This window comes from Oncorhynchus tshawytscha, linkage group LG07 (assembly GCF_018296145.1).
Source record: "Oncorhynchus tshawytscha isolate Ot180627B linkage group LG07, Otsh_v2.0, whole genome shotgun sequence".
NCBI classification, from domain to species: Eukaryota; Metazoa; Chordata; class Actinopteri; order Salmoniformes; family Salmonidae; genus Oncorhynchus; species Oncorhynchus tshawytscha.
The window spans coordinates 9,856,877-9,878,338 of record NC_056435.1 but is presented as its reverse complement, the minus strand read 5'-3'; the positions used below and the strand labels follow the sequence as shown (position 1 = coordinate 9,878,338).

The 21,462-nt window shown below is 43.2% G+C and overlaps 2 protein-coding genes across 2 annotated transcripts; one reads left to right on the top strand and one right to left on the bottom strand.

Moving 5' to 3' along the window:
* The first annotated feature begins 191 nt into the window (after positions 1-191).
* On the top strand, positions 192-6,999 carry LOC112255423 (glycogenin-2). The gene is made up of 7 exons (XM_024428408.2): positions 192-619; positions 882-1,020; positions 1,308-1,482; positions 2,110-2,272; positions 2,663-2,789; positions 2,938-3,151; positions 5,669-6,999. Exons 1-7 carry the CDS (start codon positions 613-615, stop codon positions 5,795-5,797), a joined length of 954 nt encoding a protein of 317 aa, XP_024284176.1. The 5' UTR covers positions 192-612; the 3' UTR covers positions 5,798-6,999.
* Positions 6,947-11,865, bottom strand: lg07h10orf53 (linkage group 07 C10orf53 homolog). The gene is made up of 3 exons (XM_024428407.2): positions 11,496-11,865; positions 11,228-11,347; positions 6,947-8,153 (listed from the first exon to the last, which is right to left on the bottom strand). Exons 1-3 carry the CDS (start codon positions 11,587-11,589, stop codon positions 8,089-8,091), a joined length of 279 nt encoding a protein of 92 aa, XP_024284175.1. The 5' UTR covers positions 11,590-11,865; the 3' UTR covers positions 6,947-8,088.
* Between the last annotated feature and the right edge of the window lie 9,597 nt (positions 11,866-21,462).

Genomic DNA, 21,462 nt, shown 5'->3' with positions numbered 1-21,462 from the left:
TGTTGTCCATAGTAGAATTAATTTGTATATCACGAAGATTGACTAACGGTTCTACAGTGAATTGAATGCATCTGCACGTAGTACTATGCCCTTAGTTCCAGGGGTTGGACTACTGCAGACTCTATAGAGTACAGTTGTTGAAGGTCCTGCTTAAACTCTGCAAGTTTTCATTTTAGTTGAATGACCAGTGACACATGACCGAGAACTCAAACAGAGGGACTGATTTTGCTCTTGGTCTAAAAAACGGCAGATTTATTTGTGTATCTACCAGCTTGAGGTTACACCTCCTGGCTTTACATATAACCTCTCATAGTACATTTACAAGTAATACTACTAAACTTTGAAATAGCTGTAATTTAAAAAAAACGTTGCATTGATCATTCTGTATCTATTGTTTGCGGGACAGTTACTACTGCTGGACTCGCTGGACTGTCGGACTGCAGTATCAACATATTGGAGTTTCATTTTAGGGGAAACCAGTGCATTTTCTGCCAAGTCCTCTCTGCCAGTGGTGCGGGACCTGATCGATCACTTTGACACTTCTATTACCATCTATCACTTTTACCTCTGCCTCAAGTTGTTGTTCGTTTAGAGGAGTCGCTGTCACACACCATGCCAGGTAAGTTCTCATCATTATATCATAACCAGTTTAATATAACCTGCCAAGTGTCAAGTTGATTGACGTCACTCTCTTGCAATCTCTAGCAAGAGGAAAAGAGGAAGCGCTTGAATCTCGAGGAAAAACTTGAGAAATGTACTACTTTTAACTCTTAAAAGAACATAACGCTGATGGCCCAGTAAAACTGCTAAAATTCCCTGCTGGGTGTTGGTCATCTATTTCTATGAATAACACCACCCACTCTTCCTTCCTGTGCCACCAGCGAACCAGGCCTTTGTCACCCTGGCCACCACAGACAGCTACTGCATGGGGGCTCTGGTGGTAGGACAGTGTTTACGACGACACAGGACCACACGCCAGACTGTTGTGATGGTCTCCACTAATGTCTCTAGCCAGGCACGGTGAGAGAAGTCCATGCATCTCAGACAGAAATGTAATATCACCGAGTCATGGAGAGTGATGCATGACCTATTAGAATGTGAATGAAAGTTATACTCTGAGACAGAGGTCCCGGAAGAATCAGACAAATGAAGTGTTTTGTCTCTCATCAGTTAAGGGTGCATTAGATTCACTGGATGGAGTCGTTTGCGGTCCTGGGTTCGCTGCTGACCTAGTGTATTTCTTGTGTATTGAAGTCATGTAAAATCGGACTGTTAGTTGTGGTAAATCCTGTGTTCTCTCCCCATAGGGCTTCCCTGGGCCATGTGTTTGACCAGGTCCTGGTAGTGGATGTGCTGGACAGTGGAGACCAAGCACATCTATCCTGGCTGGGACGACCAGAACTGGGGGTCACTTTCACCAAGCTCCACTGTTGGACCCTCACCCAATACAGCAAATGTGTGTTCCTGGATGCAGACACACTCGTGAGTGTACTGAAATCACCCGAGACACCACTTGTCTCTAATATAAACACCCACTTAATAATCAATTTGTATAATAATAATAAGAATTTGTTTTAAAACCAAGGAAGCAAACCTTACAATGTCAAAGCTTGGTCTTTACCAGCAAATCAATTTTGATGTTTGAGTTGTGCAATTATGTATCTGTAACTAACATGGACCCAAACATAGTCATTGAAAGGTAAATCAGTACCTAACATGAATGTGACAATCGCCATAAACCGTCATATTTTTTGCTCTGTAAAGACAAGTACAGAGCCCTTTTTACGTGCTGCAGAGATGGGCGTGTTTGGTTTGAGTGTCAAGATCAAGCAAATGGAGCCCCGACTGGTCAGAGGGCTATGTAGGAAGTTCAACTGAAATTGATACAGAATGAGCACATCCAGTGTCATACAATAAATCTGAGCTCTCATTATAGAAAACATCCACAAGTTTGTGCAGTACCTACAAACGGCATCATGACCCTTGATCTGGATCTTGACTTTAATCAAAAAGGTGTTCATGTCGCAGAAAATGTCCAATAAATTAACTCTGTACAAATGGCATTAGAAACTAACTTCCTCTGTTTCCTGTTGACTTCCTGGCCTGTAGGTGCTGTGTAACGTGGACGAGCTGTTTGAGCGTGAGGAGCTGTCTGCGGCCCCTGACCCTGGCTGGCCGGACTGTTTTAACTCAGGGGTGTTTGTGTTCCGGCCCTCTCTGATCACACATGGCAGGCTGTTGGAGCATGCACGACAACACGGCAGCTTTGACGGTCAGTCAGAACCCTAACTCTTGCTTCAAGTCCACAGCCCAGTTCAACCCTAACCCCAGCCTCAACCCTGACCCTAGCTTCAAGTCCACATCCCAGTTCATCCCTAACCCTAACCCTAGCCTCAACCCTGACCCTAGCCTCAACCCTGACCCTAGCCCTTTAACTGTCTCTTCTTGAAAGACATTTGGAAAACACACCTTGATGTTCATTTAGGAAATTACAGAGCTCTACCACACGGTTGAGAATACCAGCAATGCCATATTAGAATTGTCCATTTGCATAGCAACTTTACCTATCTCAACAATATTACATAAATTACTTTACTTCTTCATTGGCTCTTCCTTATGATCTGAGCTGAGAGTAACTCTACGGTATGCCCTCTGTTTTCAGGTGGGGACCAGGGCCTCTTGAACACATTTTTCAGTGACTGGGCTGTTAGAGATATCAGTAAACACCTGCCTTTTGTGTACAACCTCAGTGCCATCGCAGTCTACACCTATTTGCCTGCTTATCAAGAGTGAGTCATATTTAACTTCAAGTGGATAATTTCAGTAAATATTACATTTCCGTGATTGAAAAGCATATTTTGACCACAAGCCTGACCCCAACCCTGCTACGTTTTTTTGATGTTGACCATATTGTACTGTTATCCTGGTCCCACACAGATATGGTCACAATGCTAAGATTGTCCACTTCCTGGGTTCGGTCAAGCCATGGAATCTACGATCTAACTCACAGACCAATCAGCACACCAACAGCCACCTGGAAGAGTTTGTTTACCAGTGGTGGATGGAGTACTCCTACTTACATCACCTTATAAAGACAATGTCCCATCAAGAACCTGCTGTGCCAAGCCAACATGCTGGGCCAAAGCAACATGTAAGACGTTGTAGAATTGACTCTCGTATTTTTCTCATTACTGTATATGCACTTTTTAACATAACCACATGCAAAACAAAGTGAAAATGTCATTGCATTGCTGTTTTATGTACTGTATACTGCACTACAGCAGAGCGTGTACAACATTTGAACATTTAGGTAAATGTTTGCATTTGACAGACTGCGTAGTTGGACTACAAGGCACATCCTATAGAGAACATGTGTGTTTTCTCCTATGTCTGTTGTTCTTACGCAAAAGTACCACAGAGAGAGATCAGAGTCCAGTACTCTTGCCCCCTACTCTTCTTCTCTCTACACACCTATACCAATATACCTTAGGTGGTTCTCAACAGTACACACCATCACACTTCTTTCACAGAGCCAGGGAAGAGAAGAAGAGAAGACAAAGGTGAGAGAAGAAGAGAAGCCAAAGGGGAGAGAAGAAGAGAAGCCAAAGGGGAGAGAAGAAGAGAAGCCAAAGGGGAGAGAAGAAGAGAAGCCAAAGGGGAGAGAAGAGAAGCCAAAGGCGAGAGAAGAAGAGAAGCCAAAGGCGAGAGAAGAAAAGAAGCCAAAGGGGAGAGAAGAAGAGAAGCCAAAGGGGAGAGAAGAGAAGCCAAAGGCGAGAGAAGAAGAGAAGCCAAAGGCGAGAGAAGAAGAGAAGCCAAAGGCGAGAGAAGAAAAGAAGCCAAAGTCGAGAGAAGAAGAGAAGCCAAAGGCGAGAGAAAAAGATGAGCCAAAGGCAAGAGAAGAAGATAAGCCAAAGGGGAGAGAAGCAACAGTGTCGTTGATAGAGGACCTCACAGAATCATTAATCCGAAAAGTCAATCTGCTCACAGAGGAGAGGAAGAAGAGGCTTGATTCACCCACGCAGCCAGGAGAAATGGTTAGTCTTTAACAAAAGATGATATCGAGCTTTTGCCTCTGCATTATGATTATTAATTAGGTATGACTTAAGTGTCTGAGGGATTTTGGAAGTAGTAAGTATTAGTTGTTAATTCTGATCAGCTAGAGGGATTTTGCTCAACGAGTAAGAATTTAGAGAATTTAAAAGGTTATCGCAGTGGTTGTGATTCTAGAGGCTGTGCACACCCTGCAAGTGTCAATGCGTCATAGGAAGGAACAGTGTGAGAAAATGAATGAAATTATTTCTCAACACCTATTGAAATCTGACTCACGGACCTATATGATTGAAGCCATTGCTGTCAATACTTGCAACCTGGTGTAAACAATTCAGTGGGTACTAATTTACCACACTAATAGTAAATATATATAATTTATATATAACAAATATTAAAGTGGATGCTTGTCAAATACTTACAATTTTAGTTGGGTGTCTCTAGCTGTCTGTTGTTGTGGAGCGACCTATAACTAACTCCATGTGTGATTGGTCCCTGTCCTACAGCGTACCCAACGTCAAGGTGTATCCACGGGGAAGGAGGGAGGAGCTGGAGACAGAACAGCCAACCAGGACCCACCTGGACCCAGTGAGGAAGGGTCAGAGGTCACTGAAACAGCCTTCAACCCCATGGAGGATCCTGCCACTGAACCTGTACGCCACCTGTCTACACTAATATACACGGAGTGTACAAAACATTAGGAACACCTGCTCTTGACGTAGATTGACCAGGTCAAACCACGTGACAGCTATGATCCCTTATTGATGTCACTTGCTAAATCCACTTCAAATCAGTGATGAAGGGGAGGAGACAGGTTAAAGACAATTGAGACATGGATTGTGTATGGGTGCCACTCAGAGGGTGAATGGGCAAGACAAAAGATTTAAGTGCCTTTGAACAGGGTATGGTAGTAGGTGTCAGGCGCACCGGTTTGAGTGTGTCAAGAACTGCAACGCTTCTGGATTTTTCACGCTCAATAGTTTCCCATGTGTATAAAGAACGGTCCACCACCCAGAGGACATCCAGCCAACCTGACACAACTGTGGGAAGCATTGGAGTCAGCACCCCTGTGGAACGCTTCAACACCTTGTAGAGTCCAGGCCCCGACGAATTGAGGCTGTCCTTGCAGCTCTATATTAGAAAGGTGTTCCGAAAGTTTTGTACACTCAGTGTATATTTAAAGCCTACTATTAGGAACTGATTTAAGAAATGATCGATATGTCATTCCATGTTTAAATGATCAACATTACAGAAACTGTTGGCAAAATACAAATTCCTACTGTAGTAACACCCTCTGCTGGTGCACAACAGTTTTAACATATTTGACCTTAACAACAAAATATCACACTTCGTATTGCTTCAAGGCCTCCCGGTAACCATTCCTTAGTGATTTATTTGAATGTTCCTCATGTCTCCATCTTTCATTTTTCATTACTCTTCTGACTGATGGTGAATGGAATGGCTGCCTAATCAATTGTTTTTTATCATCTTGGTTATTACGAATATAATGTATCATCTTGGTTCCTAATCTATTATATAATCTTGGTCATTTTGAATCTCTTTTATCATCTTGGTTATTTCCAATGTATTTTCTTTGAATATCTCGGTAATTTCCTTGTAGACTGCTGCCAAGACAGAGGAGGATGATCTGGAGCAGCGGAGGCTGTGGGAGGAGGGCCAGGCGGACTACCTGGGCAAAGACGCCTTCGACAACATCCAGAAAAAACTGGACCGATTCTTATATTTGTAGCTTGTTTCTTGTGGCAAGATACTGTAGCAATAGTACTGTATACTCATGTTCATGTTGAAGTGTGTTATGTTTCTAGCGTAGACCACCACTCTCATAGGGGTTTCTGTGTCCCTTTGCTGTAAAAAAACATATATATAAACTTGATTCCAATTTCATTTAAAAAATGTGCTCATAGAATTCATGTTGAGATGCATTCCTTATTTTGATGTTATGCTGGATATATCTGGAAGATTTTAAATTGTCTCTATGTTGCCACTAGAGGGCACTGTGGCTTTTTAAATAAAGCACTTTTCCTGGTCAAAGATAAAGTCACACTCAACTCCAACAGCCCTATAGGGGTCATGATAGTCTTGCGTAGACTACGGCAACTAGGGAAAGAAGAAGTAATATTGGCCTCAGGGATCCTATTCATACATGTTGTTGGAGCAATATTCATCTATAGGCTTGTACACCACGATTGTCCTAGGAGAGAATGGTAGCCCTTACTGTGAGGGTCTGGGAAGGGCTGTGTAGACCTACCAAGACTAAGGAGATATAAGGTCAGCACAGAACTGTTAACGCTATCCTGAAAGACTAAACACAACCTCAAACTGAGAAGAATAATAACATATTCCAAAACGTATATAGGCTACTTACAGTAACAAGCCCACCTTCCCGCTCACTATCTCTAGTCCAGTCTGTTCCAGTCCTTCATCTTCCCATTTGGAGAACAGCAGCAGCCTTCTGTAATTTAAGGCTGCACTTAAATGGACTAATCAGCCACACCTTTAAATCAGGCAAGTGGAGTCATCTGGCTGTATTCTCTACCAGTTATTCAATAGCATTGACATCACAATAACCCTCCTAAAGGAGTTCACTACTGCCTGAGTCTATTTGCTTTGACAATCGCTTTCATTTGACACCCAGATGTCTTCTCTGAATTCCATAGCTTCGCTGTCAGGTACTTTAACTGTGCTATCCACCTAGCCAGGTTGAAGATCTAGCAAACTGCATTGCGCTGTTAAAAACAGGAGCTTCAGGCAATAGTTTAGGAGGGTGGAGGCGTGAGGAGAGAAAAAGACAGTATATTTCAGTTAGTTTCCTTTTGTTTACTCCCCCTTAAATGTGTTTCAGTGCTAGACACTGCGTCCCGAATGGGACCCTATTCCCTATATAGTGCACTACTTCTACTGGTTCTGGTCAAAAGTAGTGCACTATATATGGAATAGAGTGACATTTGGGATGCATACACTGATGCCTCACAGGAAGAAACGTAGGTAATCATCTCGGATCTTTCAGACGATGGGGGGGACAAGGTATTCTTTTCGTTGTCTGATATTCACCCAAAAAGAAAGTCCTCCAAGCTGGCTGCTTTTAGTAATAAAGCATTAATAACATTTCGAGGACAATCACAGGCCAAGAGGAGGTGTACTGTATTTATATGTGTGTGTGTCCTTGATTACATTGAAATGAAATGTGATAAGTGCCATGAACCCCTATAAGCACCTCCATATGTTTTTGGTTAACGTTGAAGCTGACATTGAGCCTAACCTCAGAGGTGGCATCCGAAATGGCACCCTATTCCCTTAAGAGTGCACTACTTTTGACCAGGGCTCTGGTCAAAAGTAGTGCACAGCATAGAGAATAGGGTGCCATTTGGGACACAAACCAGACTGTGACTGTGTGGCAGTGTTTGCATGACTGTTTGGATTTTTGCTTGCAATGCAAATTTGGTCCGCTAATTTGGTCTGTGGTTTGACCGATGGGGTATGATTCTATTAGTGCACAATCCCTCCCATAAGGCTAATTGAGAATGGATTGCAGAAGTAATCATATTCAGATGAGGAGAGAGACCACAGGAAGCAGATCTAAGAATGGTTGTATACCAAAGGTTAAGGGAATTATATGGATTTTGTCAGGTATGTTTTCAGACAGGGACCAGACACAAAACTGTCTGAGGCAATATCGACAATGATATAGTAACTATAGTACAGTCAATCACCACAAAGCAAAAATCATAAGAAACTATAATGACTACATGTTGCAATTAGCATGTTGCAGTCTCTCACAACAGACTGTTGAGATGACCAGCATACACGGCACGTTTGATTCTGGGTCCCCGAGATTTTGTAGCAATAAATACAACACTTGACTTAATGCTGGAGAACACTATTGTATGGTACTGTAATGCTTGTCATCAAAAAAATAAAAACACAAAAAGTGTCTGTTGCTGTGCTTCTCTTCAGGTTTACTATTAGATTTGCCTAGGATTCATCCCCTTGACCAATCTCCTGGTAGAGTGTGGGTGTATCTCAGTATGCATTCTGCACAGCAGTGACGGCCTCCTTGCATAGGGGGTCCAGTTTCCCATCTCCTCCTGTGGAAGGCAGACTGTTACTCTATAAACACAATGTACTCAATGCTACTGTGACATCATAATCAGTGACTTGGACAATCTGATTAATCCGAAAACCCTATGACGATGGCTTCATATAGATGGCTCTAGAAGAGGGGTTTTCAACCTTTTCTTGCCCAGAAGCCCCCTCCCAGGCAAATTGGCGACCCAGGGATCCCCATCCTACGTTATCAAAAATGTTTTGTCACCTCTTGTTAGGTGAATGATAATGTAAAGGACAAGTAATCGACTTTTTAAAATTAATAGATTTGGTAGATAGTTTTTCATTATTTTGAAGTATGAGGACACCCCTTCAAATGAGTGGCTTCAGCTATTTCAGCCACACTCGTTGCTGACAGGTGTATAAAATTGAGCACACGGCCATGCAATCTCCATAGACAAACATTGGCAGCAGAATGGCCTTACTGAAAAGCTCTGACTTTCAACATGCCACCTTTTCAACAAGTCAGTTTGACAAATTTCTGCCCTGCTAGACCTGCCCCGGTCAACTGTAAGTGCTGTTATTGTGAAGTGGAAACGTCTCGGAATAACAATGGCTCAGCTGTGAAGTGGTAGGCCACACAAGCTTACAGAACAGGACAGCTGAGTGCTGAAGCGCATAGCATGTAAAAATTGCCTGTCCTCCTTTGCAACACTCACTGAGTTCTAAACTGCATCTGGAAGCAACGTCAGCACAAGAACTGCTCGTCAGGAGCTTCATGAAATGGGTTTCCATGGCCGAGCAGCCGCACACAGGCCTAAGATCACCATGCGCAATGCCAAGCATCGGCTGGAGTGGTGTAAAGCTTGCCGCCATTGGACTCTTGAGCAGTGGAAACGTGTTCTCTGGAGTGATGAATCACGCTTCACCATCTGGAAGTCTGGCGGGAAAAAAATCTGGGTTTGGCGGATGCCAGGAGAATGCTACCTGCCCCAATGCATAATGCCAACTGTAAAGTTTGGTGGATGAATAATTGTCTGGGGCTGTTTGTAATGGTTTGGGTTAGGCCCCTTAGTTCCAGTGAACAGAAATCATAACGCTACAGCATACAATGACATTCTAAACGGTTCTGTGCTTCCAACTTTGTGGCAACAGTTTGGGGAAGGCCCTTTCCTGTATCAGCATGAAAATGCCCCCATGCACAAATTGAGGTCCATACAGAAATAGTTTGTCGAGATAGGTGTGGAAGAACCTGACTGGCCTGCACAGAGCCCTGACCTCAACCCCATCGAACACCTTTGGGATGAATTGGAATGCTGATTGCGAGCCATGCTTAATCGCCCAACATCAGTGCTGTAATGATGTGCTCTGAGAGTCAGGAGGGAAATTCAGGGAGTGAGTGTTTTAATAAATTAACACAACACAAAAATAAGAAACACAAACAATGTACAGAACTGACACAGGAACAGAAACAATAACGCCTGGGGAAGGACTCAAGGAAGAGACATATATAGGGAAGGTAATCAGGGAGGTGATGGAGTCCAGGCGAGTCTGATGACGTGCAGGTGCGCGTAACGATCGTGACTGGTGTGCGCAATAACGAGCAGCCTGGTGACCTAGAGGCCGGAGAGGGAGCACACATGACAAGTGCCCAACCTCACCAATACTCTTATGACTGAATGTAAGCAAGTACACACAGCAATGTTCCAACATCTATTGGAAAGCCTTCCCAGAAGAGTGGAGGCTGTTATAGCATCAAAGGGAGGACCAACGCCATATTAAATCCCATGATTATGGAATGAGGTGTTCGACGAGCAGGTGTCCACATACTTTTGGTCATGTACTTTTGTCATTTTCTTAACCCATCTAGTGACTAAATGACAGCGTAGGTTTCAAGTATCATGCTAGCTAGTCTTGGGTGTACGCCTGGGAGAGACAGATGGGAGGAAAGTAATACCTTGTAAACTGATGACCCGGAATCAAATCAAAGAACTTTTAAGCACAGGTCATTGTCTCCTCCAGCTCATATTGCTTTTATAATGTCAGCAAAATATCAACAAGTGACTGAATGTTTGAAAATGATATATAGCATCGTTAGAATTATGCCTTAATCAATTGGCTTGATGGATCAGCTTCTCACATAAGCTTTTATCAACAGGTTAGTGGTTAAAAAATATATATCTTTATGATTCTGGGGGTCAATAACCTTGTATCAAGCCATGAAAATGTGATAAGCATGACGAGTTTGCCTTTTTAGAAGAGAATAAAGACTTTGATTCTATCAAGGCACGAGGAGCGCGCCTGACATGGACAACTGGAGCATAGCATGACTAGTAATTGAAAATCATCTACTATATTCTCATTAAAGTGAGACTAGAAAATGATGCTTACTATAGATATTATGTGATCCATTTTAGTCCGATTAATATTGTAAGGCTAACTATTGTGGTTTCGCAACATTGCGATGTTGACGCATGGTTCATTTTCCTAAATGTCGAACCTTTGGCATTACTTATTCAAATCGGCACAAACATGAGTTTACGGCTGGTAGTACATTGGTTGAAATTAACGAGCGTTACAACCCAGAAACATGGAGACGAGACAAATATTGTGCACTTCTCGCCAGCTGTTACTTCTGTCCCAAGGCTGTGTTTACTCCCGTACAAATACAAAAGTAATATTGCGGTAGTTTTGTTCTCAGTCTATTTAATTTAAACTCATTTACCATATACATGAAATTACAGTTGCTAATGGTAGAGGACACAGAAGTTGTCATACAATATGGTGTCTCTAGCTCTATCGATCTCTGAGTAAATAGAAACAAGAAGCAATATTCATTAACAAAAATGTATCCCCTTTTTTGTTGCTCTATTGATATATTTTCGCGGACCCCTAGAGGGGTGGCAGACTCTAGGTTGAATACCCCTGCTCTAGAATTAGTTTTTAATTTGTTTACAGATGAGGTCACAATCAGAGAGTGGACAAGGGTTATATCCATGTGCATTCAGTTACAGTATGCATACCTCACTCTGTGAAAACGATACGTCATAATTGACCACAGGTAAGAGTCTGTACACTTTGACCGAGTAATCTACAGTATCTACATTGAATTTACCAAACTCCAGTTGTTTTATGCTGCATGTGTAGACACATTCTCCATTGACCACAAGTTCCACCTTGTTCCAATCAGACATTTTCTCCAATACACTTTGATGTCCATTCTCTTTCAATGCAGCTAGGAAAGTTAGAAGACATAGATAAGTGACATTATCGGGGAAACTAAAAGGTAGGCTACTAAACTGCTCACTTATATAAAACTAATACGCACTTTATGACGCTGCAATAGGCACACTTATTTGAATGTAGCCAAGGATTATATCTACCTTGGAGGCCAATCAGACGAAACGTTCTGTGGTCCACGATGCCACACGATTTATAAGGGCCGTAGCGCACGATTACTACTGCATTTTGAGGCATTGTAACTATTGCTGATAACGCCTATTACCAACTAAACCTCTTCTATGTCCTGGATTAATTTCTGGCCTGTGTTACGCACAGCAGTGCCCCTAACGACGGGGCGCGACCGTCATCTCCAAGGAAGTAATTTGCTGCTTTGGTGTGACGTCACCGTGAAACCGTTTTGTGAAGAAGTCACGGCTCAATGTAATGCGGCGTTTATTGACTAGTCAAAACGAGGAAACTCTGAAATGTCAGACTTGCTAACTGGTTGTAGTTATACACATGCCGCATTCATTCAGTTAGCAAGTCGGACATGTACGAGTTTCCTAGATAAGACTAGCACATGAACGCGGCATAACGCATGCTCCCTGTAAGATACAGTGTGAGTTATTATAAAATCATAGTTTAGTTTACGCGCAGACCGCAGAGTTTAACGCATTTATGACAGCATAGTGCCTGCACGTCATAATCAACATTATCAGCATATGGATGTTGCGGTCCTCTTTTGAAATACCCTTTACTGAGTCTTTGGTTAAACATTTCAATTTGGTTAAATCACCTTATGTCATGTTATGTATGGTAAAGTGATTACATTTTACACTGAAGAGGTTTGTGCGTTTACAGGTGCTACATTTCCCTGTGGTACTAAAGTAATCTATGGGCCATATGTTATCCTGCAAGCTGAGACACTTAAGTTATAAAGGTGCTCTGGTCACACTCCCAAACACCTCCTGCTCTAGCCATAGGAGCGAATGACATCACCGCCCAGGCAGTCTTTTGAGTTGACTTTGGGTTTGTCTGTGGGTGAGGCAGGTAACTGCATCATGGGAAAACTTTTGAGGGATGCTGCTTGTCCTGAGATTGAGTTGATTGAATACCATGTTATTGGAGACCTTTGGCTCAATTTCATGAATAAGCAAAGTCACTCAGTGACTAAACACACTGAGGCATAAATCTTACACACATAGGCCTTTATGAATCACACACAACCCCCATGTGCATGATCATCACACACACACACACACATAAGCATTTGTCAACATCTAAGAGACCAAGGGAAGGAAGAGGGTTTTGGTACACTCCAGCTTTCATCATTGTGGACTTTAGCATTCACAGCCTGTTCCAAAGGGCCTGTATTCTGTTCCCATGACTCTAGAACACATGACAGTGAGGGTGATTGTCTCCTGTGATTAGACTTGTTCTGAACACAGACGATCACTTGGATTCTCTTTAAAATGAAGTCACATTTATGATTCTACAATCACAACACAGCAAAATGATCACATTTTGTAAATATGTTGCTGATTTTGTTTTTCAGATTGAGGAACCTCTAACGCTAGTCTTCCCTTTTCATTCTCTAAAATCATTTCTATCAAATCAAATATTTCACTGATAAGTATAGGGAAGTGCAGGTAAATAAACCTATTAAAAGTGACATGTAATTTCCTTACTCAACCCAGTTAATCTCTAAAATCTTTTCACAATGTGCTCCACATCTTTAGTGTTTAATCAGATCATGGAAAGACCTTCCTAAATCAGCATCCACTTGATTCTGGAGCATCAACATAATCTGGGTAAAAGATGCCTCTGGAAATACCAATGATCTGTCTAGATTCTCTTCCTCCTCTCTCTCTCTTAGGGCTTTATTGGCATGGGAAACATGCTTACTTTGCCAAAGCAAGATAAATAGATAATAAACTAAAGTTAAATAAACAATTAAAAATTAACTGTAAACATTACAACATTACACTAACAAAAGTTCCAAAGAATAAAGACATTTCAAATGTCATATTATATATATATATATATATATACACACACAGTGGTGTAATGATGTGAAAATAGCTAAAGTACAAAATGGAAAATGAATAAACATAAATGTAGGTTGTATTTACAATGGTGTTTTGTTCTTCACTGGTTGCCCTTTTCTTGTGGCAACAGGTCCCAAATCTTGCTGCTGTGATTCACACTGTGGTATTTCACCCAATAGATATGTTTATCAAAAATTGATTTGTTTTTGAATTCTTTCATACATTTGGCAGAAGGCTAGGAAGTGCAGCTCAGTTTCCACCTCATTTTGTTGGCAGTGTGCACATAGCCTGTCTTTTCTTGAGAGCCAGGTCTGTCTTCGGCTGCCTTTCTCAATAGCAAGGCGATGCTCACTGAGTCTGTACATAGTCAAATATTTCCTTAATTTTGGGTCAATCACAGTGGTCAGGTCAATTCTTTCCAATGTGTCAAGTAATTATCTTTTTGTTTTCTCATGATTTGGTCAGGTCTAATTGTGTTGCTGTCCTGAGGCTCTGTGGGTTCTGTTTGTGTTTGTGAACAGAGCCCCAGGACCAGCTTGCTTAGGGGGCTCTTCTTCAGGTTAATTTCTCGGTAGGTAATGGCTTTGTTATGGAAGGTTTGGGAATCCCTTCCTTTAAGGTGGTTGTAGAATTTAACGTTTCTTTTCGGATTTTGAAAATTATCGGGCTATCGGCCTAATTCTGCCCTGTATGCATTATTTGTTGTTTTACGATGTACGCAGAGGATAGTTTGGCAGAATTCTGCATGCAGTCTCAATTAGGTGTTTGTCCAATTTTGTGAATTTCTTGGTTGGTGAATGGACCCCAGACCTCACGTCCATAAAGGGCAATGGGTTCTATAACTGATTCAAGTGTTTTTTTTAGCCAGATCCTGATTGGTATGCCAAATTACATGTTCCTTTTGATGGCATAAAAGGCCCTTCTTGGGTTGTCTCTCAGATCATTCACAGCTTTTGTGTAAGTTACCTGTGGCGCTGATGTTTAGGCTAAGGTATGCATAGTTTTTTGTGTGCTCTAGGGCAACTGTGTCTAGATGGAATTTATATTTATGGCCTGGCAACTAGACCTTTTTTGGATCACCATTATTTTGGTCTTGCTGAGATTTACTGTCAGGGCCCAGGTCTGACGGAATCTGTGCATAAGATCTAGGTGCTGCTGTAGGCCCTCCATAGTTGGGGACAGAAGCACCAGATGTTGTTTGTTTAGGAGTTCTCCAATTTTCCAAGAAGTGGTTAGATTTGATGGATTCTTCAATTACATTGAGTTGATTTCTGACGTGCTGTTCTTTCTTTTTCCGTAGTGTATTTCTGTATTGTTTTAGTGATTCACCATAGTGAAGGCGTAGACTCAGGTTTTCTGGGTCTTTATGTTTTGGGTTGGATAGGTTTCTCAATTTCTTTCTTAGGTTTTGGCATTCTTCATCAAACCATTAGTCATTGGTATTCATTTTCTTAGGTTGTCTGCTTGAAACTTTTAGATTTAATAGGGAAGCTGAGAGGTCAAATATACTGTTTAGGTTTTCTACTGCCAAGTTTACACCTTCACTATTATACTGAAACATTTTGTCCAGGAAATTGTCTAGAAAGGATTGGATTTGTTGTTGAATAATTGTTTTTTGGTAGATGTCCACACTACTTTCCTTCCATCTATAGCATTTCTTAATATTATTCAGTTTCTTTGGCTTTGATAACTCATGACTGAGCATTGCTCTGTTCAAGTAGTGTGTGATTTTGCTGTGGGGTGTCAGTGGACTGACTGAACGCTCTAAGAGACTCTGGGTTGAGGTCAGTGATAAAGTAGTTTACAGTACTACTGCCAAGAGATGAACTATATGTGTACCTACCATAGGAGTCCCCTCGAAGCCGACTATGTACATACCCAGAGTCCAACAGAGCTGCAGGAGTTGTGACCCGTTTTGTTGGTTATGTTGTCGTAGTTGGGTCTAGGGGGGCATATGGGGGAGCGAATGCTGTCACTTCCAGGTAGGTGTTTGTCCCCTTGTGTGCTGAGGGTGTCAGGTTCTTGTCCAGTTCTGGCATTTAGGTCGCCAGACTAGTACATATCCCTGGGCCTGGAAATGGTTGATCTCCCCCTCTAGGATGGAGAAGCTGTCATCGTTAAAGCATGGGGATTCCATTGGGGGGATATATAAGTAGCACACGAGGGCATTTTTCTCTGTAGAGATAATTTCCTTATTCATTTCTAGCCAGATGTAAAATGTTCCTGTTTTTATTAATTTAATAGAGTGGGTTAGGTCTGCACTATACCAAATTAGCATACCCCATGAGTCTCTTCCCTGTTTCACATCTGGTAATTCGGTGGATGGGACTTCCAGCACTCTGAAGCCTAGAGGGCAACCAGTGGGTCCGTTTCCTTTATGCCATGTTTCTTGTATGATGACAATGTCTGTATTTTCAATTTCTTTGATGAAGTCTAGGTTGCTGATCTTTAGGCCAAAGGCAGATGACCTCAGACCTTGTATATTCCAGGATGAGATAGTAAAAGCTTTGTGTTCCATTGTGTCTAGTGTTGTTTTTGTGTGGTTTAGGCTCGGACCGTCACAGTAGGTGTGAGCAGAGCATGTTGAGCATCTGATACATACCTCTTAGGTCGCAGGATGGAGCTTGGGTGGGTGTAATAGTGGGTGTTGGGCCTGTTGCTCTGCTCACGGCCTGGGCATATGTCCTGCTGTCATGTTGAGGTTCTTGCCGCAGGGGCGGGGGGCATGGGATGGGCAGAAGGGGCTTTGGTCTGATATGTGGGGGCCTACAGTTGAATTCAGAAGTTTACATCAATCAATCAAATGTATTTATAAAGCACTATTTACATCAGCTGATGTCACAAAGTGCTGGACAGAAACCCAGCCTAAAACACCAAACAGCAAGCAATGCAGGTGTAGAAGCACGGTGGCTAGGAAAAACTCCCTAGAAAGGCCAGAATCTAGGAAGAAACCTAGAGAGGAACCAGGCTATGAGGGGTGGCCAGTCCTCTTCTGGCTGTGCCGGGTGGAGATTATAACAGAACATGGCCAAGATGTTCAAATATGACCAGCAGGGTCAAATAATAATAATCACAGTGGTTGTCGAGGGTGCAACAGGTCAGCACCTCAGGAGTAAATGTCAGTTGGCTTTTCATAGCCGATCATTCAGAGTATCACTACTGCTCCTGCTGTCTCTAGAGAGTTGAAAACAGCAGGTCTGGGACAGGTAGCACGTCCGGTGAAGAGGTCAGGGTTCCATAGCCGCAGGCAGAACAGTTGAAACTGGAGCAGCAGCACGGCCAGGTGGACTGGGGACAGCAAGGAGTCATCAGACCAGGTAGTCCTGAGGCATGGTCCAGGGCTCAGGTCCTCCGAGAGAGAGAGAATGAAAGAAAAAGAAAGAGAGAAAGAAAAAGAGAAAAAGAGAGAGAATTAGAGAGAGCATACTTAAATTTACACAGGACACTGGATAAGACAGGAGAAATACTCCAGATATAACAGACTGACCCTAGCCCCCCCTACACATAAACTACTGCAGCATAAATATTGGAGGCTGAGACAGGAGGGGTCGGGAGATACTGTGGCCTCATCCGACGATACCCCCGGACAGGGCCTAACAGGCAGGATATAACATACATACACTTAGGTTGGAGTCATTTAATCTGGTTTTTCAACCACTCCACAAATTTCTTGCTAACAAACTATAGTTCTGGCAAGTCGGTTAGGACTGTGCACTTGTGCATGACACAAGTAATTTTTCCAACAATTGTTTACAGACAGATTATTTCACTTATAATTCACTGTATCACCATTCCAGTGGGTAAGAAGTTTACATACACTAAAATGACTGTGGCTTTAAACAGTTTGGAAAATTCCAGAAAATTATGTTAAGGCTTTAGAAGTTTCTGATAGGCTAATTAACATAATTTGAGTCAATTGGAGGTGTACCTGTGGATGTATTTCAAGGCCTACCTTCAAACTCAGTGCCTCTTTGCTTGACATCATGGGAAAATCTAAAGAAATCAGCCCAAAAATTGTAGCCAAGAAATTGTAGACCTCCAGAAGTCTGGTTCATCCTTGAGAGCAATTGGACTGGTGCACTTCACAAAATAGATGGCATCATGAATTAGGAAAATTACGTGGCTATATTGAAGTAACATCTCAAGACATCAGTCAGGAAGTTAAAGCTTGGTCGCAAATGGGTCTTCCAAATGGACAATGACCCCAAGCATACTTCCAAAGTTGTGGCAAAATGGCTTAAGGACAACAAAGTCAAGGTATTGGGAGTGGCCATCACAAAGCCCTGACCTCAATCCCATAGAACATTTGTGGGCAGAACTGAAAAAGAGCAAGGAAGCCTACAAACCTGACTCAGTTACACCAGCATTGTCAGGAGGAATGGGCCAAAATTCACCCAACTTATTGTGGGAAGCTGATGAAAGGCTACCCAACACGTTTGACCCAAGTTAAACAATTTAAAGGCAATGCTACCAAATACCTATTGAGTGTATGTAAACTTCTGGGAATATGACGAAAGAAACAAAAGCTGAAATAAATCTCTCTCTACTATTATTCTGACATTTCACGTTCTTAAAATAAAGTGGTGATCCTAACTGACCTAAGACAGGGAATTTTTACTAGGATTAAATGTCAGGAATTGTGAAAAACTGAGTTGAAATGTATTTGGCTAAGGTGTATGTAAACTTCTGACTTCAACTGTATATAGGGTGTGGCCAGGGTTTGCTTGGGGTGGTCTTAGGTGTGGCTGGCGATGCTGTGGCCTCGGTGCAGGTCCTTCAGGAGAGGTCTCGCTGGTCTGGGAGGTTTGTCCGTTGCTCTGTTTACTGCTGTCTGAGGTGCTGTGGCTACGGTTGAGGGTGACATCCTTCACGATCCTGGCAAAAGTTGGGATTGCTGCCTTGTAGAGGTGGACCTGGTCGTAAAGGCTGTTAAAATCCAGGGTGGAGTGGTGGGCCAGGTAGACATTAGGTTTGGAGGCACCATCTCGCAAAATGCTTGCATTCACCCGCTGTATGGTGGCAGGGTGAAAGTATTTTCATGGTAGCAGGGTGGAGATAACCACTTGTTCAATCACTCCATTGAGTGCTGTGGCCACCCTTTCATGCTGTGCCCTCAGGTCATTTGTGCCTGTGTGAATTTTGATGTGCCTGGGGGACCGTAGTCTGTCTTCTGACAACAGCTGCAGGGCATGCCTAGTGTTTGGACACCAGAGTTTATCCACTTTGTGTTTGGGAAAAAGTTTATCCTCTTGAATGTATTTGCCATTTGAGTCAATGAGGAGCACAATCTCTGGCTTTTGTGTATCCTTAGTGGATATGTGGGGGTTATCAAGAGAGATATCAGGGGAACTGACAGGGGGCCTGTAAGGGGTGTGTGGGGTCTGTTGGGTTGGTGGGTCCTGTGTTGTCTGTCCCATTGTGGTGTTGAGATTGTGGTCCGGGTCTGAGGTGGGCTGTTCTGCTGGCTGTGAAACTCTCCTGCCATTGTTAGGCTCAAGAGTTTTCACACCTCTCACTTCACACTTCAGTGCTAATTGTAGTTGCAGCCAGGTCAAATCAAATCAAATTTTATTTGTCACATACACATGGTTAGCAGATGTTAATGCGAGTGTAGCGAAATGCTTGTGCTTCTAGTTACGACAATGCAGTAATAACCAACAAGTAATCTAACTAACAATTCCAAAACTACTGTCTTATACACACAAGTGTAAGGGGATAAAGAATATGTACATAAAGATATATGAATGAGTGATGGTACAGAGCGGCATAGGCAAGATACAGTAGATGGTATCGAGTACAGTATATACATATGAGATGAGTATGTAAACAAAGTGGCATAGTTAAAGTGGCTAGTGATACATGTATTACATAAAGATGCAGTAGATGATATAGAGTACAGTATATACGTATACATATGAGATGAATAATGTAGGGTATGTAAACATTACATTAGGTAGCATTGTTTAAAGTGGCTAGTGATATATTTTACATCATTTCCCATCAATTCCCATTATTAAAGTGGCTGGAGTTGAGTCAGTGTGTTGGCAGCAGCCACTCAATGTTAGTGGTGGCTATTTAACAGTCTGATGGCCTTGAGATAGAAGCTGTTTTTCAGTCTCTCGGTCCCAGCTTTGATGCACCTGTACTGACCTCGCCTTCTGGATGATAGCGGGGTGAACAGGCAGTGGCTCGGGTGGTTGTTGTCCTTGATGATCTTTATGGCCTTCCTGTAACATCGGGTGGTGTAGGTGTCCTGGAGGGCAGGTAGTTTGCCCCGGTGATGCGTTGTGCAGACCTCACTACCCTCTGGAGAGCCTTATGGTTGTGGGCGGAGCAGTTGCCGTACCAGGCGGTGATACAGCCTGCCAGGATGCTCTCGATTGTGCATCTGTAGAAGTTTGTGAGTGCTTTTGGTGACAAGCCGAATTTCTTCAGCCTCCTGAGGTTGAAGAGGCGCTGCTGCGCCTTCTTCACGATGCTGTCCGTGTGGGTGGACCAATTCAGTTTGTCTGTGATGTGTATGCCGTGGAACTTAAAACTTGCTACCCTCTCCACTACTGTTCCATCGATGTGGATAGGGGGGTGTTCCCTCTGCTGTTTCCTGAAGTCCATAATCATCTCCTTAGTTTTATTGACGTTGAGTGTGAGGTTATTTTCCTGACACCACACTCCGAGGGCCCTCACCTCCTCCCTGTAGGCCGTCTCGTCGTTGTTGGTAATCAAGCCTACCACTGTTGTGTCGTCTGCAAACTTGATGATTGAGTTGGAGGCGTGCGTGGCCACGCAGTCGTGGGTGAACAGGGAGTACAGGAGAGGGCTCAGAACGCAACCTTGTGGGGCACCAGTGTTGAGGATCAGCGGGGTGGAGATGTTGTTGCCTACCCTCACCACCTGGGGGCGGCCCGTCAGGAAGTCCAGTACCCAGTTGCACAGGGCGGGGTCGAGACCCAGGGTCTCGAGCTTGATGATGAGCTTGGAGGGTACTATGGTGTTAAATGCCGAGCTGTAGTCGATGAACAGCATTCTCACATAGGTATTCCTCTTGTCCAGGTGGGTTAGGGCAGTGTGCAGTGTGGTTGAGATTGCATCGTCTGTGGACCTATTTGGGAGGTAAGCAAATTGGAGTGGGTCTAGGGTGTCAGGTAGGGTGGAGGTGATATGGTCCTTGACTAGTCTCTCAAAGCACTTCATGATGACGGAAGTGAGTGCTACGGGGCGGTAGTCGTTTAGCTCAGTTACCTTAGCTTTCTTGGGAACAGGAACAATGGTGGCCCTCTTGAAGCATGTGGGAACAGCAGACTGGGATAGGGATTGATTGAATATGTCCGTAAACACACCAGCCAGCTGGTCTGCGCATGCTCTGAGGGCGCGGCTGGGGATGCCGTCTGGGCCTGCAGCCTTGCGAGGGTTAACACGTTTAAATGTTTTACTCACCTCGGATGCAGTGAAGGAGAGGCCGCATGTTTTGGTTGCAGGCCGTGTCAGTGGCACTGTATTGTCCTCAAAGCGGGCAAAAAGAAACACACAGGTCAGTTCTGTCCTAGCAGTTTGGTAGCTTATGTAACTGATGTGAAATGGCTAGCTAGTTAGCGGGGTGCGCGCTAATAGCGTTTCAATTGGTGACATCACTCGCTGTGAGACCTCGCTGTGAGAAGTAGTTGTTCAGTTTTCTGCAAGGGCCGTGGCTTTTGTGGAGCGATGGGTAACAATGCTTCAAGGGTGACTGTTGTCTGTGTGCAGAGGTTCCCTGGTTCGAGCCCAGGTAGGGGCGAGCAGAGGGACGGAAGCTATAATGTTACACTTAGTAGCCTTATTTATTAAGATGTATATAACAAAATTACCTAGAGATTAGTCTTTGAATTTTTGGGCTTCAGAAGTAGGTTCAGACTGAACATTACTCACTCAGTTTTGTGTAGGATGGTATTTCCAGGTTCCGCTGTGTTTCTTCTGCAGGTTTTGGTTTGTTCAAAATTGATTTGCCAGATGCGCCTAATACAACAGGTGTAGTAGACCTTACCGTGAAATGCTTACTTACAAGCCCTTAACCAACAATGCAGTTCAATAAATGGAATTAAGAAAA

Bases quoted from the DNA above. Each gene is read 5' to 3' on its own strand.
- LOC112255423 (XM_024428408.2), top strand. The intron at 2,790-2,937 runs GTGAGTCATATT...GGTCCCACACAG, and splicing joins TATTTGCCTGCTTATCAAGA to ATATGGTCACAATGCTAAGA. The intron at 3,152-5,668 runs GTAAGACGTTGT...ATTTCCTTGTAG, and splicing joins ATGCTGGGCCAAAGCAACAT to ACTGCTGCCAAGACAGAGGA.
- lg07h10orf53 (XM_024428407.2), bottom strand. From the start codon at position 11,589: ATGCCTCAAAATGCAGTAGTAATCGTGCGCTACGGCCCTTATAAATCG. The intron at 11,348-11,495 runs GTAGATATAATC...TAACTTTCCTAG, and splicing joins TCGTCTGATTGGCCTCCAAG to CTGCATTGAAAGAGAATGGA. The intron at 8,154-11,227 runs GTAAATTCAATG...TGCCTTCCACAG, and splicing joins CATAAAACAACTGGAGTTTG to GAGGAGATGGGAAACTGGAC.